The sequence below is a fragment of the Euprymna scolopes genome, chromosome 8, assembly GCF_053919585.1.
Source record: "Euprymna scolopes isolate OS-2025 chromosome 8, ASM5391958v1, whole genome shotgun sequence".
Classification (NCBI taxonomy): Eukaryota; Metazoa; Mollusca; class Cephalopoda; order Sepiida; family Sepiolidae; genus Euprymna; species Euprymna scolopes.
The window spans coordinates 43134690-43154428 of NC_136489.1; the positions used below are offsets into that span (position 1 = coordinate 43134690).

The following is a 19739-nucleotide window of genomic DNA, read 5'->3' on the forward strand; positions in this document are numbered from 1 at the left end:
ATAATTATTTTTAAATTATCAGATACTTCAATTATTTACCCCTGACTATAATTTTTGCCTCCTAGGGGTAAATTTACTCCTGGTTGAGAACCTCTGATTTAAACACTAATTGCTGATGCTCTCATTTGTTTTTTTTTAGATTGTTTTTGTTAGTGATTCTTTTGAATTTCTTAAGAATTTACAAATATTCCAATGATTCTTTTTCCTGTTTTACATATATATTAAATTTTGTACAATGATCTTTATTATGTTAATATTAATTATATTAATTTTGTATTACAGCGGCTTAGTTCCATTGCACAACGCTTGCTCATATGGCCATTATGAAGTAACAGAGCTTCTTATCAAGGTGAGATATAATTCAATTTTTGGTTCTTGCCTGAAATTCACCCTGTATTAAAAAACAAAAATAAAAAAAATTGTATAATGTACATACCTGTGATGGAATGAAAATTTCCCATTCCAAATTTCATGTAAATTAATCAAGTAATTTTTATAATAAAGAAAATCATTTTTAAGCAGTTAACGAGAATTAATAGGTATTATAATGCAAGTTTAAATTTGTTGAGTCATTACCTCCACTCTCAAAATGGCAGACAAGATAGTCACTCTTCAATTACTCATGAATTTGATTTTTTTATTTAAAAATAAAACTACTTGATCAATTGATGTAATTTTTGGAATATGATATTTTTATTTCTGTTATGGGTAAGTACAGCATATAGATTATTTTTAATTTTTGTTTCTTTTCTATAATAGGGACATTTTGGACAAGAACCTGATTTTTTTTAAATTGTGAGCTTAGAAAACTGGACAACTTTTGAAATTGTTAAAATTAAATTTCAATTTGGATCTATCTTTATGTATTTGTGAAGTTAATTGTAAAATCATATAAAATGAACAATTTCCATTTTTTCATTTTATTAAACTTGCCAAAATCTTTTTTCTTTCAATTGGTTAGTCCTGATTCAGTCCCTATTTATCTAAAATCTAAAACGCTGTTCTTGTACAGATTCCCCCTATACAAAAAAAAAAAAAAATTAAATAAAGAAAGAAAAATCTTACGACAAAACGAAAATATCATATTCCAAAAATTATGTAAATTGATCAAGTAGTTTTGTTTAAGTAAGAAAATCAAATTTTGAGTAAGAGAGAAGTAACTGTCTCATTTTACCATCTTAAGAAACAATGGAGATAACTCAACAATAATTCAAACTATTAAATCTAGTAAGTATACATTGAGTTTCTTGACATTTTTTTTTTTCAAAATGACAGGCGAAACAGTCTTTTTTCAGATACTCATAAAATTTGATTTTAATATATAAAAATAAAACTACTTTATGAATTTTTGGAATATGATATTTCCATTTCATTACGGGTATGTACATACAATACTTTTATTTATGTCTTTTAATATAGGTGCAAGTAGCAGGTATTTAATATTTTTAAATATGTATGCAAGATAACATTCATGCAAGCATTATTGCAGATGAAATACTTTTTTTAATGAAATGTCCAATCTTTTTATACTTTTGTTTCTTTTCTAGCACGGGGCACTGGTAGATATTGCTGACCTTTGGAAATTCACTCCTCTCCATGAAGCTGCGGCTAAAGGGAAATTTGAAATCTGTAAACTTCTGCTAAAGGTAAAAAAAAAAAAAATCTTTCAAACTCTTCACACTTGCATATTGGTCCAACTTATTTTATTTAAAAAAATTTTTTGTTAAACGATTAAATCGTTTGACTTGAAGAAAAATAGATTCTCATTCCAAAGGGGAGATAATAAATATCCTCTGCATACTATACTGCTGTTCATTTTGATAAAAAGTTTTAGGTAATCTTCTTCTCAATCATTTTTCCTAATTTTTAGCGAAGATACTTATTTCAGCATGATATGTAAATACGTCAAAGTTTTTTTTTTCTTTTTTTTTTTTTTTTTACTTAAAATGCAAATTTCGATTGTGATTTATACTATGGAGAAATTTAACAATTGACAATACTTAATCCATGTATTAATAATGATTAATATTTTTTATTTGTATTTTTAAACAGAATGGAGCTGACTTAAATAAAAAAAACAGAGATGGTCACATACCTTTAGATCTTGTGAAAAGTGGTGATACCGATGTTCAAGATCTTTTAAGAGGTAGTAAATTTGTTTTACTTTTATTGATAACTAGCATTTCAGCCCGGCGTTGCCCGGGTGTTTGGAGGTGTATGCTGAGCAAAAAAAAACAAAAACGGTCAATTTTTTAAACTTTTACCCCTATTATGACCTCTTAACATTTATTGTTTTGGGTTCAAATCGAGTTATTAAGTTAGATCCATGTCCAAGGAACCTATATCTAAAGTTCAAGTGTTTAAACCCCAAATTGTGGGAGGAGTTTGGTAGAGTTCTCAAAGGTCAAATTGTTGAATTTTTACCCCTTAACAGTCAAATTTCTGGCCGAAAACCGATCACAGATTTTCTCAAATCTCAGTACCCTGTATATCAAATTTCGAGTCTGTAAACTGATAATTGACAGTTATTGCGAAGGAAAATGTACACAGACAGACATGTTCACTTTTATAGATATATAGATTATGTTGTAATCTGATATCTTTTTTTTTTAATAGATCATGTTTGTTTATACGAATTTGTTTGCTTTTGAATTTTAATGGTAAAGTAATTTTAATTTTATGTTGATCATTTTCATGCCTTTATTTCAGGTGATGCTGCATTACTAGAAGCTGCGAAGAAGGGAAATTTGGCTCGTGTCCAGAAGTTAGCAACAAAAGATAATATCAATTGTCAAGATACACAAGGACGTAATTCAACACCTTTACACTTAGCAGGTAACTTTATGTGTGTATATATACATATGAATAATCACGTTCATATCCTGATTATCATCAGATCACCGAACTTAAGACACGATCAGCCTGGTCAGTACCAGATGAGTGACCGTTGAGAATACGAGGCACTGTATGTGCTCTCCGCTTATCTTGGCAATGTTTCTGTTCATCCTGAATTTTATTTGTCACTCGAATTAGGAGAGGTGTGATTGGAGGTTGTGCAACTCTTGCTGCAAAAATTTCACTCACAGGCACCCTTACAGTAGGTATCTATAGTCTGTCAAAACTGAATGGAGTTGTTATATATGAATGGGGGGGCTGCTTGTGAATTTAATATTCCCTTGACACTTCCTCCTTCAGAGGAAGCCAGTTCAACCCATCTAGGCACACCATAAAGAGTGACTGATGTAATCCACAATTCTAATTATTTAATAACATCTCACAAATACTGACCCAATGGGTCACAGGTAGTTTAGTATACTAGTAAAAGTATGATTCTAGTTTTGGTATTAAATAACCTCAAAGCAGAATGAAATATTTTTATGTTTAGAAATTTGTTAATTTTCTTGTCATAATCATTGTTGATATATAGAAAATTTAATTATTTGAAAATAATAATGGTTAGTCATAAAATGCAGTGTGTATATGCGTTTGTGTGTGTGTATATGTATATATAATCTCTAGGTAAGTTTAGTGGGAACCCGATGAGTACTCGATTATTAAGGAAAATTCCAAAATAAGATCATAATATATATATGTGTGTGTGTGTGTGTGTGTGTGTGTGTGTGTGTGTTACAGAAAATCAGAATAACCTTGAACTGTCGATTTCACATTCAAACTTATGTTTTTCTGATCTTTTGTAGTGTGTGTGTGTATATATATATATATATATATTTATAATTTCTCTTAGTCTGTCTGTTCCATTTTTTTCTCTGAAACTACTGGACGATTTTTCTGAAATTTTGTAATGACCTTTGTAAGGTGTAGTGAACTAAGTATTATGGTATCTGTTTGATGCACAATTAGAGATTAATAAAGATTAGTATTTAATGCAAAAATGAGCACAAATTTAACCATATTCAATCCTCAATAAAGCACTGATTCTAAGTCAACAGTTTATAACTTTTGCCACTTTTTAATGGGCTAAAAAGTCTTGTGTGTGTGTGTGTGTGTGTATATATATGTGTTTTTTTTTCCCCCAATTATTTTTCACTTTTTTTTTGCTTAAAAGCTCAATGTATGTTAAATATAAAAGAATAACGTTATAGCTATATTCCAAGATCCAAATGTTTATTTTTCTCACCAACATCTCTTTCAGCATATTAACATTTTGGTACATTTTTATAGATCTGTTTTATTATGCAGAAACAATCAATATTATTATGAATACTAACTGTTTTCGTGCATACATGACAATATAATGCTAGGAAAAAAATAAAATTCAAAGAAGACTTGGAAATGTTTCTCATAACGTGAATACTACGGATCGAGAACCTCAGGAACCTGTATGCAGATCATCTAGGATGAGAAAAATGCCTTTTGTAATGTAAGACTATATCCCTAATTCTATCCACCTTAATAATAAGTCTTGAAGGGAAAATTGTTATGGTTTTAATATCTTTCCTACCCCCTCGTTTAATTTGAACCTATTTAATAATCTCAAGTAAAGATTATACAAACTTTGTATTCTTTTGATATGCACTTTTAATAAATAAAATTGTTGTGAATAAAAGGAGTCAAGTCACGAGTTCCTTTGAAAAATGTTTTATTTACTAAAAGTGCACATCGAAATAATATAAGGTTTATGTAATCTTTATTTAAGATTGTTAGATAGGTTCAAGTTAAATGAGGGGAGGTATAACGGATGTTAAAATCATAACACTCAGCATTGCTTAAGTAGCCATCTTGAAATATATTGCAAAGCTATACCGGTTTTAGTCGTTTGAATTAAAAATTTTATAAAAGTATTAGTCTGCAAAGAAATTTATCTAATAATATTACTTAATTTTATTTTATATCTATTGCCTGCAATATATATATATGTTAGTACAGCAAAGCTGGAGAGATCTCTCCAGGTGCAGGCCTGGGCGGGTAATAAGAAAACCTTGGTTTGCCCATTTATCAGGGTTCTCTGTTCGGCATTGCAGGCAGACTCCAACGGAAACGCAAGCCAATACAGTCGGTGCCAGTGCGGCTGCAGGAGCTGCCGGAAAAATGTTGCAGCGCTTCACAATCCGCTTATCGGGAATCCAGACCAGATTTTTTGTCAGGGTTTACTCTCTTAGCCTTTGCCTTTCCCAAGGCATCCACAAGGCATTGATGCTATTTGCTCATAGAACCTACAAGTGAGAGAGGATACAGTTCACCCCTGCCTCCCCCACCATTCCTACTGCTGACTATAACTGCAGCATCTGCCAACGTAGCTGCAAATCTAAAATTGGACTATTTAGCCACAGCATGTATATATATATATATATATATATATGTGTATATGATTACTTAATTTAATCACATAAATTAATATACGAAAGTATAAATTTATGCATAAACTTTAAGTATTTACTTCAACAGTGCTCAATACATAGGTAGAGCTAGGTAGTAAGTTATAAAATATATATGGCAATTAAACTACACAGAATATTCTGTGTTTCATCCACACTAGGATTCATCAAGCTTATGCGAGGAATTTTGTGGTTGGCTCGTAAAACGCGGAATATTCTGTGTAGCTTAATTGCCATATATATTTTATAACTTACTAATATATATATATATATATATATATATATATATATATATATATAATTAAAAAATTTTTTTTTTTTTTTTTTTTTTTTTTTAGCCGGTTACAACAATCAAGAAGTGGCAGAATTTCTTTTGGAGAATGGAGCTGATGTAAATGCAATGGACAAAGGAGGTTTGATACCACTTCACAACGCTTCTTCGTATGGCGTGAGTAATGTTTCATACTCTGACTGCCCTCCCTCCTTGCATCTGTTACTGTAAACAATCTTTTTTTTGTGTGTCTGTTTTTATCGTATTTGGTTTAACATTTGTTGGTCCCCCAACGAGGGAAGGATTGGATCTAGTAATTCGTTGCTGTTCATCCGTTTAATTGTTCGCACTTTTCTCAATAACCACACCTTGGATTTTTTTTTTTAATTTTGCACAAACATTAGTCATGGTGAAAGTAAAGTTATTACTTGTAGAGAGGACCCTGCATGCTCAGCTTGTTTTACATTTTGGCATGGGTTGAATGACTTGAAGAAATTTCAAACTATCTTATCTTTGGCCAGGTCTTTATTTATCCCTCTTTCTCTCAAGTCCATTTTTATCACTTCCTCAAATGTGTTCCTTGGTCTACTCATGTGAAATGACCCTGCTGCCTCAACTGTCCTACATCTACTAACCCAAGAACTCTCATCCATTCTTTCAATGTGATCAAAGTCTCCAGTTTTGCGGAAATCTGGTTATACTGTGAAGATTTGATTTTCTTCTGATATAATCAAAACTAAGTTTGTTTTTAAAAATCACATCACACATAACTTCTTCATTGAATAGAGAATATGAGGGTCATTCCAAAAGTAAAACCTTTTTTTTTTTTTTTTAAACTCAAAAACTAGAAGAGCTGCGAAGACGGAAGTGGTACCATTAAAACAAATAGCCTTATGTACTCCAGAATTTATTTTTCTACATAGTCATCACCATTCTCAATGCACATTTGTTGGGAATTCAATATACTCATCACTGCTTCTGATGCAAATCTATGACAGGAGATTGTTTTTTTTTCATTTCAAACCCTCAATATCTGCAACAGAGAGATGAAGCTTTCAGGTCATGAATTCAGTCATCATAAAGATATAATTTGTAATTCCCTTCTGATCCATTCAGGCAGAATAAAAATAAAGAGACATTACTTTTTGAACACCCCTCATAAATATAATGTAAAATTGCCTCATTTCAAAGATAAGATACATTTTATTATACCCATATTCGAAACTGATTGACATTTTACAAAAAATAGCACCTTGAAGGTGTGAAAAAAATATTGTAGCTAGTATTTATTTTGACATTTAAATTTCTGACTTTTAGTATTAGGTGTCTTCAATAAGTTTCAAGACTTTTTTGTACAGGCACTTAAATTGTTGTAGACTCTTGAAAATTCAGTATGTTATCTTAAAAGATGACTGACCAATTATGATTTTAGGTTCAAATGAACAGCTACAGCAGGAATTGGAATACCCCCTACTAAAGCCTGATTTAAAAATGCAATCTGAATGTGAGGACACTTTAGAAGAACAATATGCAATCAAATTCTATTTTAAACTTGGAAAAAATGCCACATAAACGTATGGAATGCTTCAGACTGTTTTTGGACCATCTTGCATGAATTGAACATCAGGTTTTGTTATAAAGAGATTCAAGGAAGGCAGAAATTCTGAGGGATGATGAGAGATGTGGAAAGAGTAAGGAAGTGAGAAAGCCAGAATTTTATGGATAAAAATCATCACGTGTTTATAGAGACAATAATTGCACAATTTGATGTTATTGTGGGAACTGTATATGCAGAAGATTTGCGCAAAGTTTGTCGCAAAGTTTGTCTCAATGGTGCAGTCCACGACTCCATTCTTGTCACAGACTATTTGACCAAGATGACTATCAAGACAGTTCTTCACCCTCCCTATAGTCCAGACCTTGCTCCTTGTGACTTTTGGTTACTCCTTAAGCTCAAGAAAAACCTTAGAGGTTGTCATTATGAGACAATGGAGGATAAAAGAGGCCTCCCAGAAGTTGTTGAAACGATACAAGTGCATTGCAGCTGGAGGAGATTACTTCAAAGAGGACTGAAATTTCATGTGCGTATTATCAATAAAAGTTTCATGTGCATATTATCAATAAAAGTTTCATGTGTGTATCATCAATAAAAGTGCCCATACAAAACGTCTTCAAACTTATTTTTTTTTAAATGATTAAATCATTATTTAATAATCTGTTTCTGTTTTCTCCCAGCATGTGGATATAGCAGCGTTGTTGATTAAATTTGACACTTATGTCAATGCCGTTGATCGCTGGGGATACACACCATTGCATGAAGCTGCACAGAAAGGTCGAACACACCTCTGCTCTTTATTGGTAAGTTTTGAATTCACCATTTGTTTATATATTGAATAATGGAAAACTGTTCGATTGTCTGCAAATCAATTGAGTAGATTAATAATTTTTGACATCAGAGTTTATTTGTATCAAATTGTGCATTATGTAAAATTCGACTGCATTAAAAATAACAAAAATATAGAAAAATATGGATGAATCTTAATGATTCACGGCATGAAGATATCTTATTCCAAAAATCATGGAAATTGATCAAATAGTTTTTTGTAACTAAGAAAATCAAATTTTATGATGAGCAAGTTGTAATTTGAGCTGCCATGTTGTTTTAGAATGTGTTAAAATTCAAGGGCAATAACTCAACTTGACTACCAAGATTTTATTTGTATCTAAAGTAATTAAAACTTTTTAATCACTAAAAAAATCATAAATTTTGATTGTCTTAGTCAAAAAAACAATTTCTTGATTAATTTACATGGTTTTTAGAATATGACATCTTCGTTCTGCGACAGGGGGTGGGGTATGTACATTAGAAAAATATTTCTATGTGTTTTATTTTATTTATTTATTATCATAAACTCATGGCTTTTCTTTTTTCTTTGCAAGTTGGCGCATGGATCAGATCCAACTATGAAGAATCATGAGGGTCAAACACCTTTGGATCTTGCCACTGTAAGTTGCAAAGCTTTTTTTTTATACTTGAGGGTCACCACTTATCAAGGTCCACTCAAGAATAAGGGTTAATGAGTATTTAAGAGGATGGCTCAACAAGAACCTTTTTACATTAGATTTGAAAACGACCATGTTTTCATTAGCTGGGAAGCAGCCCTGCAATATTGTGTTCCACAGAAGACAGTTCTTGGAAAGAAACATTGCTCATGGAATTTTCATTTAGTCTTAGGCACAGATAGAGAGTAAGGGAATTGTTGACAATTAGACAAGTATTTGTTGCAGATTGAAACTCGGTCAAGCACCCGCCATGAAAATAACAATGAAGCAGCAATAGACTTGTAATGTCTCTTCTGTGAGAAAGAGAAAGTAAGGATGTGCCTACTAGATTTCGAAGACAGGTTTTGTATCCTGTCAAGACAAGAAAGAGTAATTTTAGTAGCTCCTCCTTAGATGTAGCAATAGTATTACTTTTTAGAACCTATTTGGCTCTTGTATAGGTAGAGAATTACATCAGGAACGAGATACTTTCTGGAGTGGGAGAACAAGCCAACTATTTTTTTCAGTAACCTTGGCAACAGATCTGATATGTCTCCCATTTCAGGTCAGGAGTGAAGTTTATCAAAGCAGTCTGCTTCTGCAAGATGATTACGATATTGGCTTTAAAATTTTGTTTAAAAAGGTGCAACTCCTATATATCTATATAATAAAATCTATATAAATAAAATAGCAGATATATGTGTCTGTGTAAAAATATTTAACTGATAAACTTTTAAACTACTGGTCACATAACACTGGAATTATCAGGAAATAGTAATCATACACTAAGGATGGTTTATAATGAGTAAAATCTTTGTTTGGATGGATGAATAACACATACAGAAATATGTTGGTAAGTTGAAATGTAAGCTGTTCATTTCTACTTGCCAACATATTTCTATTACTTTTGTGCATGCGCAAATTCATTCATAGTTTGAAGTGGTTTAATTTAAAATTTTTCTGACCCATCTGTCGATAACTCAAATGGTAGGGAACACAGTTGGAGCACTAAATGCTTTTGTTTTGATTCTAGCTAATGGCACCCAAAGTCATTTTTTTTTTTTTTTTCATCAGTACTATATATTAGATACACTATAATGTTCAATAGAGAATTAGCTCTAATAATAAATATGAAATCTGCGTGAATTAAAATATATTTAAGCATATTTTACAATCCGGCAAGGTTGGGTGCATTCCTCTTCCCCTAATCGTTAATAAAATCCACAAACCTTTTTGTAATCCAAACATATTTTGTAAAATAAATTTCAGTCCATGCCTGACTTGTTCACCAAGATTTAACCATGAATACCCAACTGTTAGGTATCAACCTAAAAATAAAGTTATTTCTCTTGGACTGAAGAAGGGAGAGTTACCTCCCGGGAGAAGAGCATGTTCACCATGACAGTTTGAGAGGTAAACAAAAATTAGTTTTGCATCAAACCTTAATAATCATGCATCCAGCGGCTTCTACCTTATCATTTAATTTGTAAGTTGAATAAACTTGTTAAGGTTTATACTTTGACCTCTGTTTATTTTTTGTTGGTATTAAACTGATAACATGTATCATTAGACATAACACCAATTAATAATATGCGGGGGACACTTTGGTGATCGACCAATATATGCGGGGGACACTTTGGTGATCGGCTTATCAGTAGGAAATGTAATCCTGAACTGACTTCACATTCATTGAACCCCCCCCCCCTCTCTTGATTTTTATCTGTGGAATTATCTTAAAGATAATGTAAATTAGGAAAATACAAAGAGAAAAGTGTCAAAGTTATTGACAATTTTTTTACGTCGCATGCAAGTGTGCTTATCATTGATTTTTTTAATAAACCAAAGGTTGTTGTGTATTTGTTACTGAAACTTGCTTTAATGAACTTGTAGCACTGCCCCCTCCCCTCCAATGTACATACCCCCAATACAACAAGCAGCAAAATCTTACCCCTTCACTGTTGAGATCCCAAGATGCCAGAAAGTCTTCTAGTCTAATATTTTCTTACCTTTGACTGCTTCTCTAACTACTAATCTGCAAAAGTTTAAATGTAATGTGAACAAACATCTCACTGTTCAATTTACCATAGTCCCTTGTTCGACACAATCTCAAATCTAAAATCCTTACACCCAAGTGACAATATGCCTTGTTTGAGGTTATTAGCCATAGCTACCAGTGGTTGAGAAGGTTTTTTGTAATTATTAAAGAAAAGAAGTTAACCTTCGTGGCATTAAGTGTTACCATACTATGCTTGTTCTGTACTTTTTACCAAATTTTTAAAAGTACAATTTAGAAAGACAAATGGTATTTTTGGTTATAAATTATTAATTAAACCAAATAGTCCAAAGTTTTTAAAAAATATTTTAATCTATTCATTACCATATTGAGATCTTTGAAAACTTTCAATCTTTTAATACATAATGATGTGCTAAGAATTTTCGTTTGTGTGCTAAGAATTTTCGTTTGTGTCTAAAATTCCCTCTATATTATATATATATAGAAATCAAATCTATATTAAAATCAAAAACAAACCAATAATCTGTCTGAGATATGTAACCTTGACAAAATGAAAATGTCATATTTCAAAAATCACATGAATTGATCAAGTAGTTTTATTTTGTATAAGAAAATCAAATTTTATAATGGACTCTCTTATACTACTATCTCAGAGCTCTACGGACAAATTTATCTTTAGTTGACCTTTGACAACTAAATATTTCCATTTACTAGCCAAATAGAAAAGTTACTAGTCAAACCCACCTGATTTTAAGAATATGACAGCTTCATTCTGTGACGAGTATGTACATCATAAAGATTTTTCTGTATATTTTTAATAAGTGTAATTCTAAATATACAACAAATTTTATGTTGATTCTTGAAGGTATAAACGTTCTGATTTCCTCAGATGTTTTTTTAAATAGCCCTCATTAAAAAAAAAAGTATATTGTTCTATTAAACTTTTGTTGTTTAAATAATTTAACTTTGTTCATTTTATTTAAAAAAAAATTGAAAACATATTTTTCACTCAGTAACGAGCCTTGGAAGATTGTCAGTGAAAGAAATGCAATCGCCAAAAGATAAACATTTCATTATTTCTAGTCGCCACTTTGAAAAATCACTCACAAATGCGACTGTCTCACTCACAATGTAGAGCCCTGCATCTTAAAAAAACAAGAGCTGATATCTCCACAATTATTCATACTTGTGAGATCAGTATTGTAATGCCTACGATTTCCTATTAATCATGTAAAAATGATTTTTTGTAGAATTAAGACTACTTGATTAATTTACATAATTTTTTGAATATGATGTTTTTGTTCCATCATTAGCATGTACATCATAAATATTCTTTTTCTGTATTTTTGATTTTTAATATAAGGGAATTTTGGGTAACCATCAGAATTTTAAAGCCAGTTTAAATGGGTTTCTGTTCAGCAGTTTGAATGTTTTCAAATGTCGAAGGGTTACAAAGTAAGCAATTTTTTTGTGGGGGCGGAGGTGAACAATCAAAAATGAATTAACATGTTATTAAAATGCATTTTGATGGATTTAATTTCCTTTTTTTTTAAATAGGATTTTTAAAAATTTGTTTTATTTTATGCTATTGCATTTTTTATTCAAATCATAATCAACATAATAAATAATTTTATTTTTAAATTGTAAGTCACATGGAGGCCAGCCAGAAGACTCATTATTACACATCCACCATATCATTCTAATATTATTTTTCTCCATGCAACACATGTCCTTAACCCTCACTAGTCAGGTTTTAATTTTATATATCCTTATGGTGCTTACACATGCCTGATATAACACTTCTTGGTAGCACTTGCTGATTAGTAATGGCAGAAATTTCCTAAATTTATTCCACCATTCTTAATTCTTGCAAGCGCAATAGCACCTGCTCCTCTGTGTTCCTCTAGTATGACCAAGGTAAAAAAAAAAAAGAAAATATCCATAAATATACAGCATAATCGCATTGGCTCACCAATTCTCATTAGATTACTGAACTTAAGCAACATTGAGCCTAGCCAATACCAGATGGGTTATCATTTAGGAAAACCAGGCACTGTATGTAGGAAAACATTGACACATTACTAAAGAATTGCAAAAGCCTAATGTCATTATCTCCCCTGACAGGATATACAAGCAATGAGAAACTGAATTTGATATTTCCAAAAAACTTCCTCATTTGAAGGAAGTTTGTTCAATCTGCGGCTTAACAAACCAAACCGGCGATGATATATACATTCACATTAAACCCTCTGCATAATCACACTGGTGTTTGCTCAGAGATGTACCGGCAATCTCCTTTCACATTGTTCTGCAGTCCTGAATGTGCTGCCTCAGAATTGTGTGAATGAACATGTATCACTCACGTTTTCGGAGTTCTGTATTGGTTAACTATCGTGATGTTCCTAAGTTTTATGCATTCCCTAATTAGTTTAGTAGCCTCTGCCTATTGCTAAAGGTTTTATGACCATGGCTTAATGAAGAAAAAAAGAAAAAAAAAGGCTAAGTGCTGCTCAGAGAAACAGATGTTTCCTAATTGTATTCACATGGAAATTAGTTTACAATTTTTGCATTAGATCTAAGTGCATTTTATTTTTTTTTTTAAATATAAAAATTATTTAAATCAAGAATCGAATGTTTGATATTACGACAAGTTCAATAGGATTATTAACTTTAAAACTTTTACTACTGACAGCAATTTGTGTAGAATTCTGTTTATATATTTTCTCATTACAGGCTGAGGATGTTAAGGTTCTTCTCCAAGACGCAATGCCAAGACAAGCAATACCATCAACAAATCCTTTAACTGTCTCATCAAATTCAATGTAAGTATTATTCTATTTTGTAATCTTTTTAAGGTAAGGATTAATAATTTGTATTACTCAGATCATTCCAAGAGTAAAGCCTTTTCGTTTTTTTAACTTCAAAAATTGAAGAGCTATGAAGACAGGAGTGATACCATTAAAACGAGCCACCTTTTGTCCTCCAGAATTTATTTTTCTACATAGTCACCACCATTCTCAATACCTTTTTACAGTAGTTCCATGGCATATCTCTACTTCTAATACACATCCATGAAAAGGATTGCTTTTTTAATCTTACACCATCAATATCTGTAACTGAGAGATGAAATTTTCAGGTCATGAATATATAAGTTCAATCATCATAAGAATGCAATTTGCAATTCTCTCTGATCGATTCAGACCGAATAAAAAATAGGAAGCCTTAGTTTTGGAATGTCCTCTCCTCCTGTCGTATTTGAACCCATGGCACAATTAAAATTCATTTTATTGCTGCGTGTATTTAGCTCACAAGATTAAACTCATTTCAACAATAACTTAAACGTCTTTTTTTCTTCAACAATTTTATTGATAATTCTTTAGATTTAAATATGAAATCTTTCATGAGAATATGAGAAAAAAAATGATTTCTATTCAGAATTAAATCTAATTAAAAAAAAAAAAATACATAAAAATCTTTATAGTATATGGTTATGTGCATCAAAAATTTTTTGTATATCGTGGATTGAAAAGTAATTTTTTTTTATATAGAAAATTTTTTATGAATTTTCATTGGTATTTGTAGACATTACGAGACCGATTTTAAAATCTTGGTAGTTAGAATTATATTGTCTTCCTTTATTTAATAAATATGGCAGATAAAAACACTATTCTCACTTTATAAAATTTGAATTTCTTAGTAAAAACAAAATGCTACTTGATTTTTGAAATGTTACATTTTAGCTCCAAAATGGATATGCACATAATAAAATTTTTTCTGTTTTTTGTAATTAGATGGAATTCTGGACTTTCACCAAAAAAATAAATACTATTTATTTTTTAATAGTTTTATTGCAATTATAATAAGTATTATCTTTCATTTAAAATTTTGTTTTAACTTTTTAAATTTCTATTTTTAATTTTATATGTTATTTAAATTTTAAAAAAGATTTTTTTACTTTAAACCTTGATTTGCTTGTATTATTTTTCTATATTTTTTATTTTTAAGTAAGTTGAATTTTAGACTTGCACCAAAAAAATAAAAACTATTTTTAATAGTTTTATTGCAGTTATAATTAATATTATTTTACAATAACATTTTTTTTTAATTTCTATTATATTTTTTTATGTATTCTTTGAATTAAAATTTTTAAAAATTAAAATTTCATTTTTTTTCTTTTTTAATTTAAGCCTTGACTTGCTTATATTATATTTTTTTATGTATTCTTTAAATTAAAATTTTTAAAAATTAAAATTTCATTTTTTTTCTTTTAATTTAAGCCTTGACTTGCTTATATTATATTTTAACTTTGCATTCTAATAGGACAATGGCCAGTGCGGCTCCCAATGCATCATCTATGATATCCACGTCAGCAGAGGGAGCTGTTGGAGGTCTTCCCCAAATGGCCCATGTTGGTGATGGCTGTGCGGAGATGTTACCCCATGATGTTGAACAAAACCTTGAATCAATGAGTGTGACTGTGTTTTTAACTGGCCTCGGCTATGAGAATCTCAGTTGCATTTTTGAACAGGAACAAATTACGATGGACATTCTTGTTGAAATGAAGCACGAAGAATTAAAGGATATCGGCATCACGGCTTATGGTCATCGTTTCAAAATCTTGAAAGGGATAGAGAAACTCAAAAACAATCAAAGTAAGAATTTCATCTTAGATTTTCTTTTCATAAGGTTATTGTGTGATATTTTGAAAGTTGGGCCTAAATAGCATTTAAACTGGCAAATCAAACCTTGATGTTGACAAGCCAATTTTAATTTATTGTTGTTCCATGTTATTGACACTATAATAATGTACTTAAAATAATTGATAAGATGGAAAAAATTTTTTTTTTTAACTATGACTAAAAACTCGAAATCAATAATTGAAGAATGATTGTCTCCCTTATAAATAAATTTATTTCTTTTTCTATAAAAGAGTTGGAAAAATTTGCAAAGAAATAAAAATTAAATGTGTATGTGTGTGCATATTGTGTAACAGAAGATCTAATCAAATTGGCATACTATCGGTTTTTTTGTTGATTTAATATTCTGTAACACAATATTATACTCTAAGTATTAAATAATTGAACACTTAAATTTCTTTCTATCAAACTTAACCACAGATTATTTATATATATTTAAAAAAAAATTTAATGGGTACATAATTTTATAAAACATTTGAATAACATGGCACAGTGCCATTATTAATTCTTGAGGGTTTTTTTTTATAGTTTAACCATATATTGTTAAAGAAGAAAAATTTGACAACGAAAGGAGGCCAAAATACACTTGTAAAAAATTTTTTTCTCTTTTTTTTTCTCCTTAGCTCTAATTCAATGTTTAAAAGCAGATTAGATAAAAGGAGGTAAATAAGGGGTGGGGTAGAAAAAAAAACTCTATCAAGACGTCTTTCGGCTGACACTTTTCAAAATGAATATCAGCAATGGGGAAGACATTGTCATGGAGAGTCAGCCGTGTCTGGTGCCATGAATTGAGATCCGACTGATATGACAGTCCTTGAGAGAACAGCATTAGATTCTGACTATGTTGTCGTCTCTCGCATTGGTGATGGTCAAGAGACTGAGCACAATGGCTCACAAGTATTAAAAATGCAAAATGCTAAAGAAATAAAAGAAAATGCAAACTCCAACATATTGTGCATATAGTTGTGTGTATGACACCATCGGCCTTCTAAATGTTAGTATGTATGTCTGTCAATTGACTTCAGCTCATCTTGGCTTCCTAAACTTAATGATTTTTATCTAAACCACAACCTACTTGTCGACTGTCAACAACTGTAATTGTCGTTAAAGGTCACAAACTCAAGACTGTAACTACTGCGATAAAACTGTTGAAAAACTCAAGATCATCCTAAAACTGTCCTTGAACTAACTCAAAATATATTGACCACTAGGTGTGCTCTTTTGTTTGCCACACCTTGATTAAAAATCCTATTTCAGATGGCCTTTATGTGCCTTAGTGAGCAACTGCCTCCCCAATTGTCTTTCTACTAATCTTACTTCCTATAACTATATTCTGTTTATCAACTTATTTCCTTCTTTTTTTTTTTTTTTTTTTTTTATAGTTTTGCACTTTTTTTAAAATTTTCTAACACTTGGGGGGGGGGTCAATAGTCTCATGCTATTGTTTCCATCAGAAGAAATCAAAGAATTGATTTTCTTGCAAAAGAATCGGCCAATATGATTCTAATATGATCATAGTAGTCGTCAGTGTGCCTTCTATGATCAACTACTCAGTAACTGTGAAACACTATTCATCTGTGACAGTTGTGCCAGTTCCAAATAAGTGTACTTCATCTCGAATATTTGTTGGCTGCACTGGCTCCATCCATCTTTGCTACTGTGTTCCTGATGAAGACTGATCTAACTTGATGATATCAAGTCAGTGATTGGGTAATTTAGTCACTTATTGCTTCAACAGTGAAGTCAATAGATTCAGGGGCTTAAGTTGGGTTCCAGGTCAGCTTTAACGGTCATCAGCCAGATTTTTCTTTGTCCACCATATTGTTTTTTCCAACCCTGTAGGCAAGTTTGGGTCAATTGTTTTCTGCGTCAAGGTGTTTCATGTGTGCGAATCATTGGCGTAATCCTTGGCATACTTTAGCAATTCCCAGTTTAAAAACATGGCAGCTAGTCATTAGCTACGTGTTCTTCATTGTTTCTATCCATGTTTTCACTTGGCTGCTTTTATGTTTCCAGTGAATGTGATTGAGAATACCAATTTTCAAATGAACTCCTCTTTAGGACATCTAAGAATATGACCAAACCAACAAAGTCTCCTTTTCTGCCATTAATGTTGCATCTTGCATGAATGGTGCAGTTTGGAATTTGTTTGGATAGACAGCTGCATTAATGTATCATAGGCAGTACATGTCGAAGACCCAGAGTGTGTGAAAATCTTTGAGCAAGGGACAGGTCACATAGCCATACAACAACAGTGTGTGTATTAGTGCTTGGTATATCTAATTAATTTTTTTGAAACTTTTATCTTATGTCAAGACTACAATCTACTCGGACATATTCTAAATAGACTGTAAAAAAAAAAAAATATAAGAATATCCACAAGAAATATTATCACATACCAAATGTTATTATGCTGTTCAATGTTTGTCTACATCTCTAATAACAGACTACCTGAAAAAATAAATCAGTTCCAGCTCCTAGAAAAAAAAAATATATATATATATATATAATTAAATAACCTTTCAGAATTTTTCAAATTGCTATTTTATAAATAAATTGCATAGCACAAAATGACTTATAGGGTTGGTGTGCTGTAAAACAAAAAAATAATCCCAATTCAGCATTTGGACAATTTCTTTCCCCCACCCTCTCTTGACACTTTTTTTTTTTTTTTGGTCAAAAGGGATTTATGAATGTTTTACTTGTATTTCTCTATACAAAATTTGCTTATCTATTTTTTTTTTTTTTAATTCTGTTCTGTCAGTTGTTGCGCCCAGTGTTCATAATTCCTTACCTCAGCAAGGGACGATACTTATTGACTTGTTGCCAGATGACCCTGAATACATTGCGGTAGAAGAACAGGTAAGCAACTTGTTTAAATGTTGTTTTTTTTTATACTCATGACTGCAGTAGCTGAACGTTTTTTTTGTAGCATTCAGTTTTTTAGCACTTGATTAACACTGTTTTTTTTTTGTTTTTTTTTCTTAGCACTCATTTTTTTTATTACTGTTCTCAGTTTGTTTTTGGTTTTTGTTAGCACTCAATCTTTTTTTAGTGATCTTTTTCTTTTTTTATCTTTAGAACTTGGCTTTTTTTTATTAGCACTCTCAATTTTTTTTTTCTTTTTGTGATCAGATTTTTAGCATTCATTATTATACATGATAAAAAAAAATCATTCAGTCATTGCAAATATTTAATTCATCAGTTATGAATGATTAACATTTTTGTCCATTTCAAACTTGCATAATAGATAGACCTATCAATAAATTTTGATGTACAAATGCCCAATTGTCAGTGTTAAGTTTAATCTTACATAGAATAAAATGTTTTTTCTTATGTGTATACGAATGTCAATATGTTAAAGTGTCTTTGCTGAGGTTTTAGATTTTTTTTTTTTTTGTCCTTGCATTTTAATATTTTATCGACTAAATAAAACTGAAATGACTCCTCGATTACGATCATTTTCTTGGAAAACAGTTTTATGAAAAGATGTTGATTTTTGAGTTCTCCATTGAATTTTCTTTAGATGCAAAGTACAGTTCGAGAACATAAAGATAATGCGGGAGGAATATTTGATAAATACAACATCATCAAGGTAAGTTCTTTTCATTTTTTAACTCATGACAGCATAATCACATTGACCCATCGATTCCTATTTGATCAGCAAAGTTAAGCAACATTGAGTTTGGTCTATACTAAAATGGATAACCATTTGGGAATACCAGGTGCTGTATGTGTTCTCTGCTTAACTCGGTCATTTCTAGTCATCCTGGTTTTCTCCTTGCCACTGGAATCAAACAATGCTGATTCAGGAAAAGTGTGGTTAGGAATTGTGCAACTTTTGCTTCGTAATTATACATGCAGCTACCCTTACAGAGAATATCCATTGTCTCTTGAGACTGAACGGAGGTAATGAGAACTCATGAAATTGACAACATCATTATCTGCTTTTTCAAATGTAAATCTATTTTCATGTTTGGAACCGATCTGATTGAATAATGCAATGGTCAATTCATGTCATTTGAATGTCCAAGTACAGTGTGATACCATCAATGTTTCTTCCACCGCAAAATGTTGGAAAAAAAAAATGTAAAGAGGAAAATCTATAACAAAAAGAGGATATAAGCTGATCAGCAGAACAAAGATATAGAAAGTGAAGTTAGTAGAGAGACAATTGATGACAAAGTTGTTCATCAAGGAACACGAAGGCATCTGAAATAGGATTGTTAATCAAGATGTAGCAGGTAACTGGGACAAAAGATAAGGTATACAGGTTAATGATATATTTAGAGTTAGTTTGTGGACAGTTTTAGAACTGACAGAAGTATTTGCATTGATCGGAGTGTGTGTGGGGCACAAATACAGTAAGTTCATCAGAG

General features: G+C 31.1%; 1 protein-coding gene across 1 annotated transcript in view; it reads left to right on the plus strand.

Moving 5' to 3' along the window:
• Nucleotides 1-19739, plus strand: part of LOC145283535 (poly [ADP-ribose] polymerase tankyrase-1-like) — a 168095-nt gene that overhangs the window by 139245 nt on the left and 9111 nt on the right. The window contains exons 14-24 of the mRNA XM_080132406.1: nucleotides 283-349; nucleotides 1548-1646; nucleotides 2053-2146; nucleotides 2710-2835; nucleotides 5675-5784; nucleotides 7843-7965; nucleotides 8548-8613; nucleotides 13397-13485; nucleotides 14984-15315; nucleotides 18125-18222; nucleotides 18887-18955. Coding sequence (XP_079988532.1) covers nucleotides 283-349; nucleotides 1548-1646; nucleotides 2053-2146; nucleotides 2710-2835; nucleotides 5675-5784; nucleotides 7843-7965; nucleotides 8548-8613; nucleotides 13397-13485; nucleotides 14984-15315; nucleotides 18125-18222; nucleotides 18887-18955 — 1273 coding nt within the window. The remainder of the gene's footprint in view (nucleotides 1-282; nucleotides 350-1547; nucleotides 1647-2052; nucleotides 2147-2709; nucleotides 2836-5674; nucleotides 5785-7842; nucleotides 7966-8547; nucleotides 8614-13396; nucleotides 13486-14983; nucleotides 15316-18124; nucleotides 18223-18886; nucleotides 18956-19739) is intronic.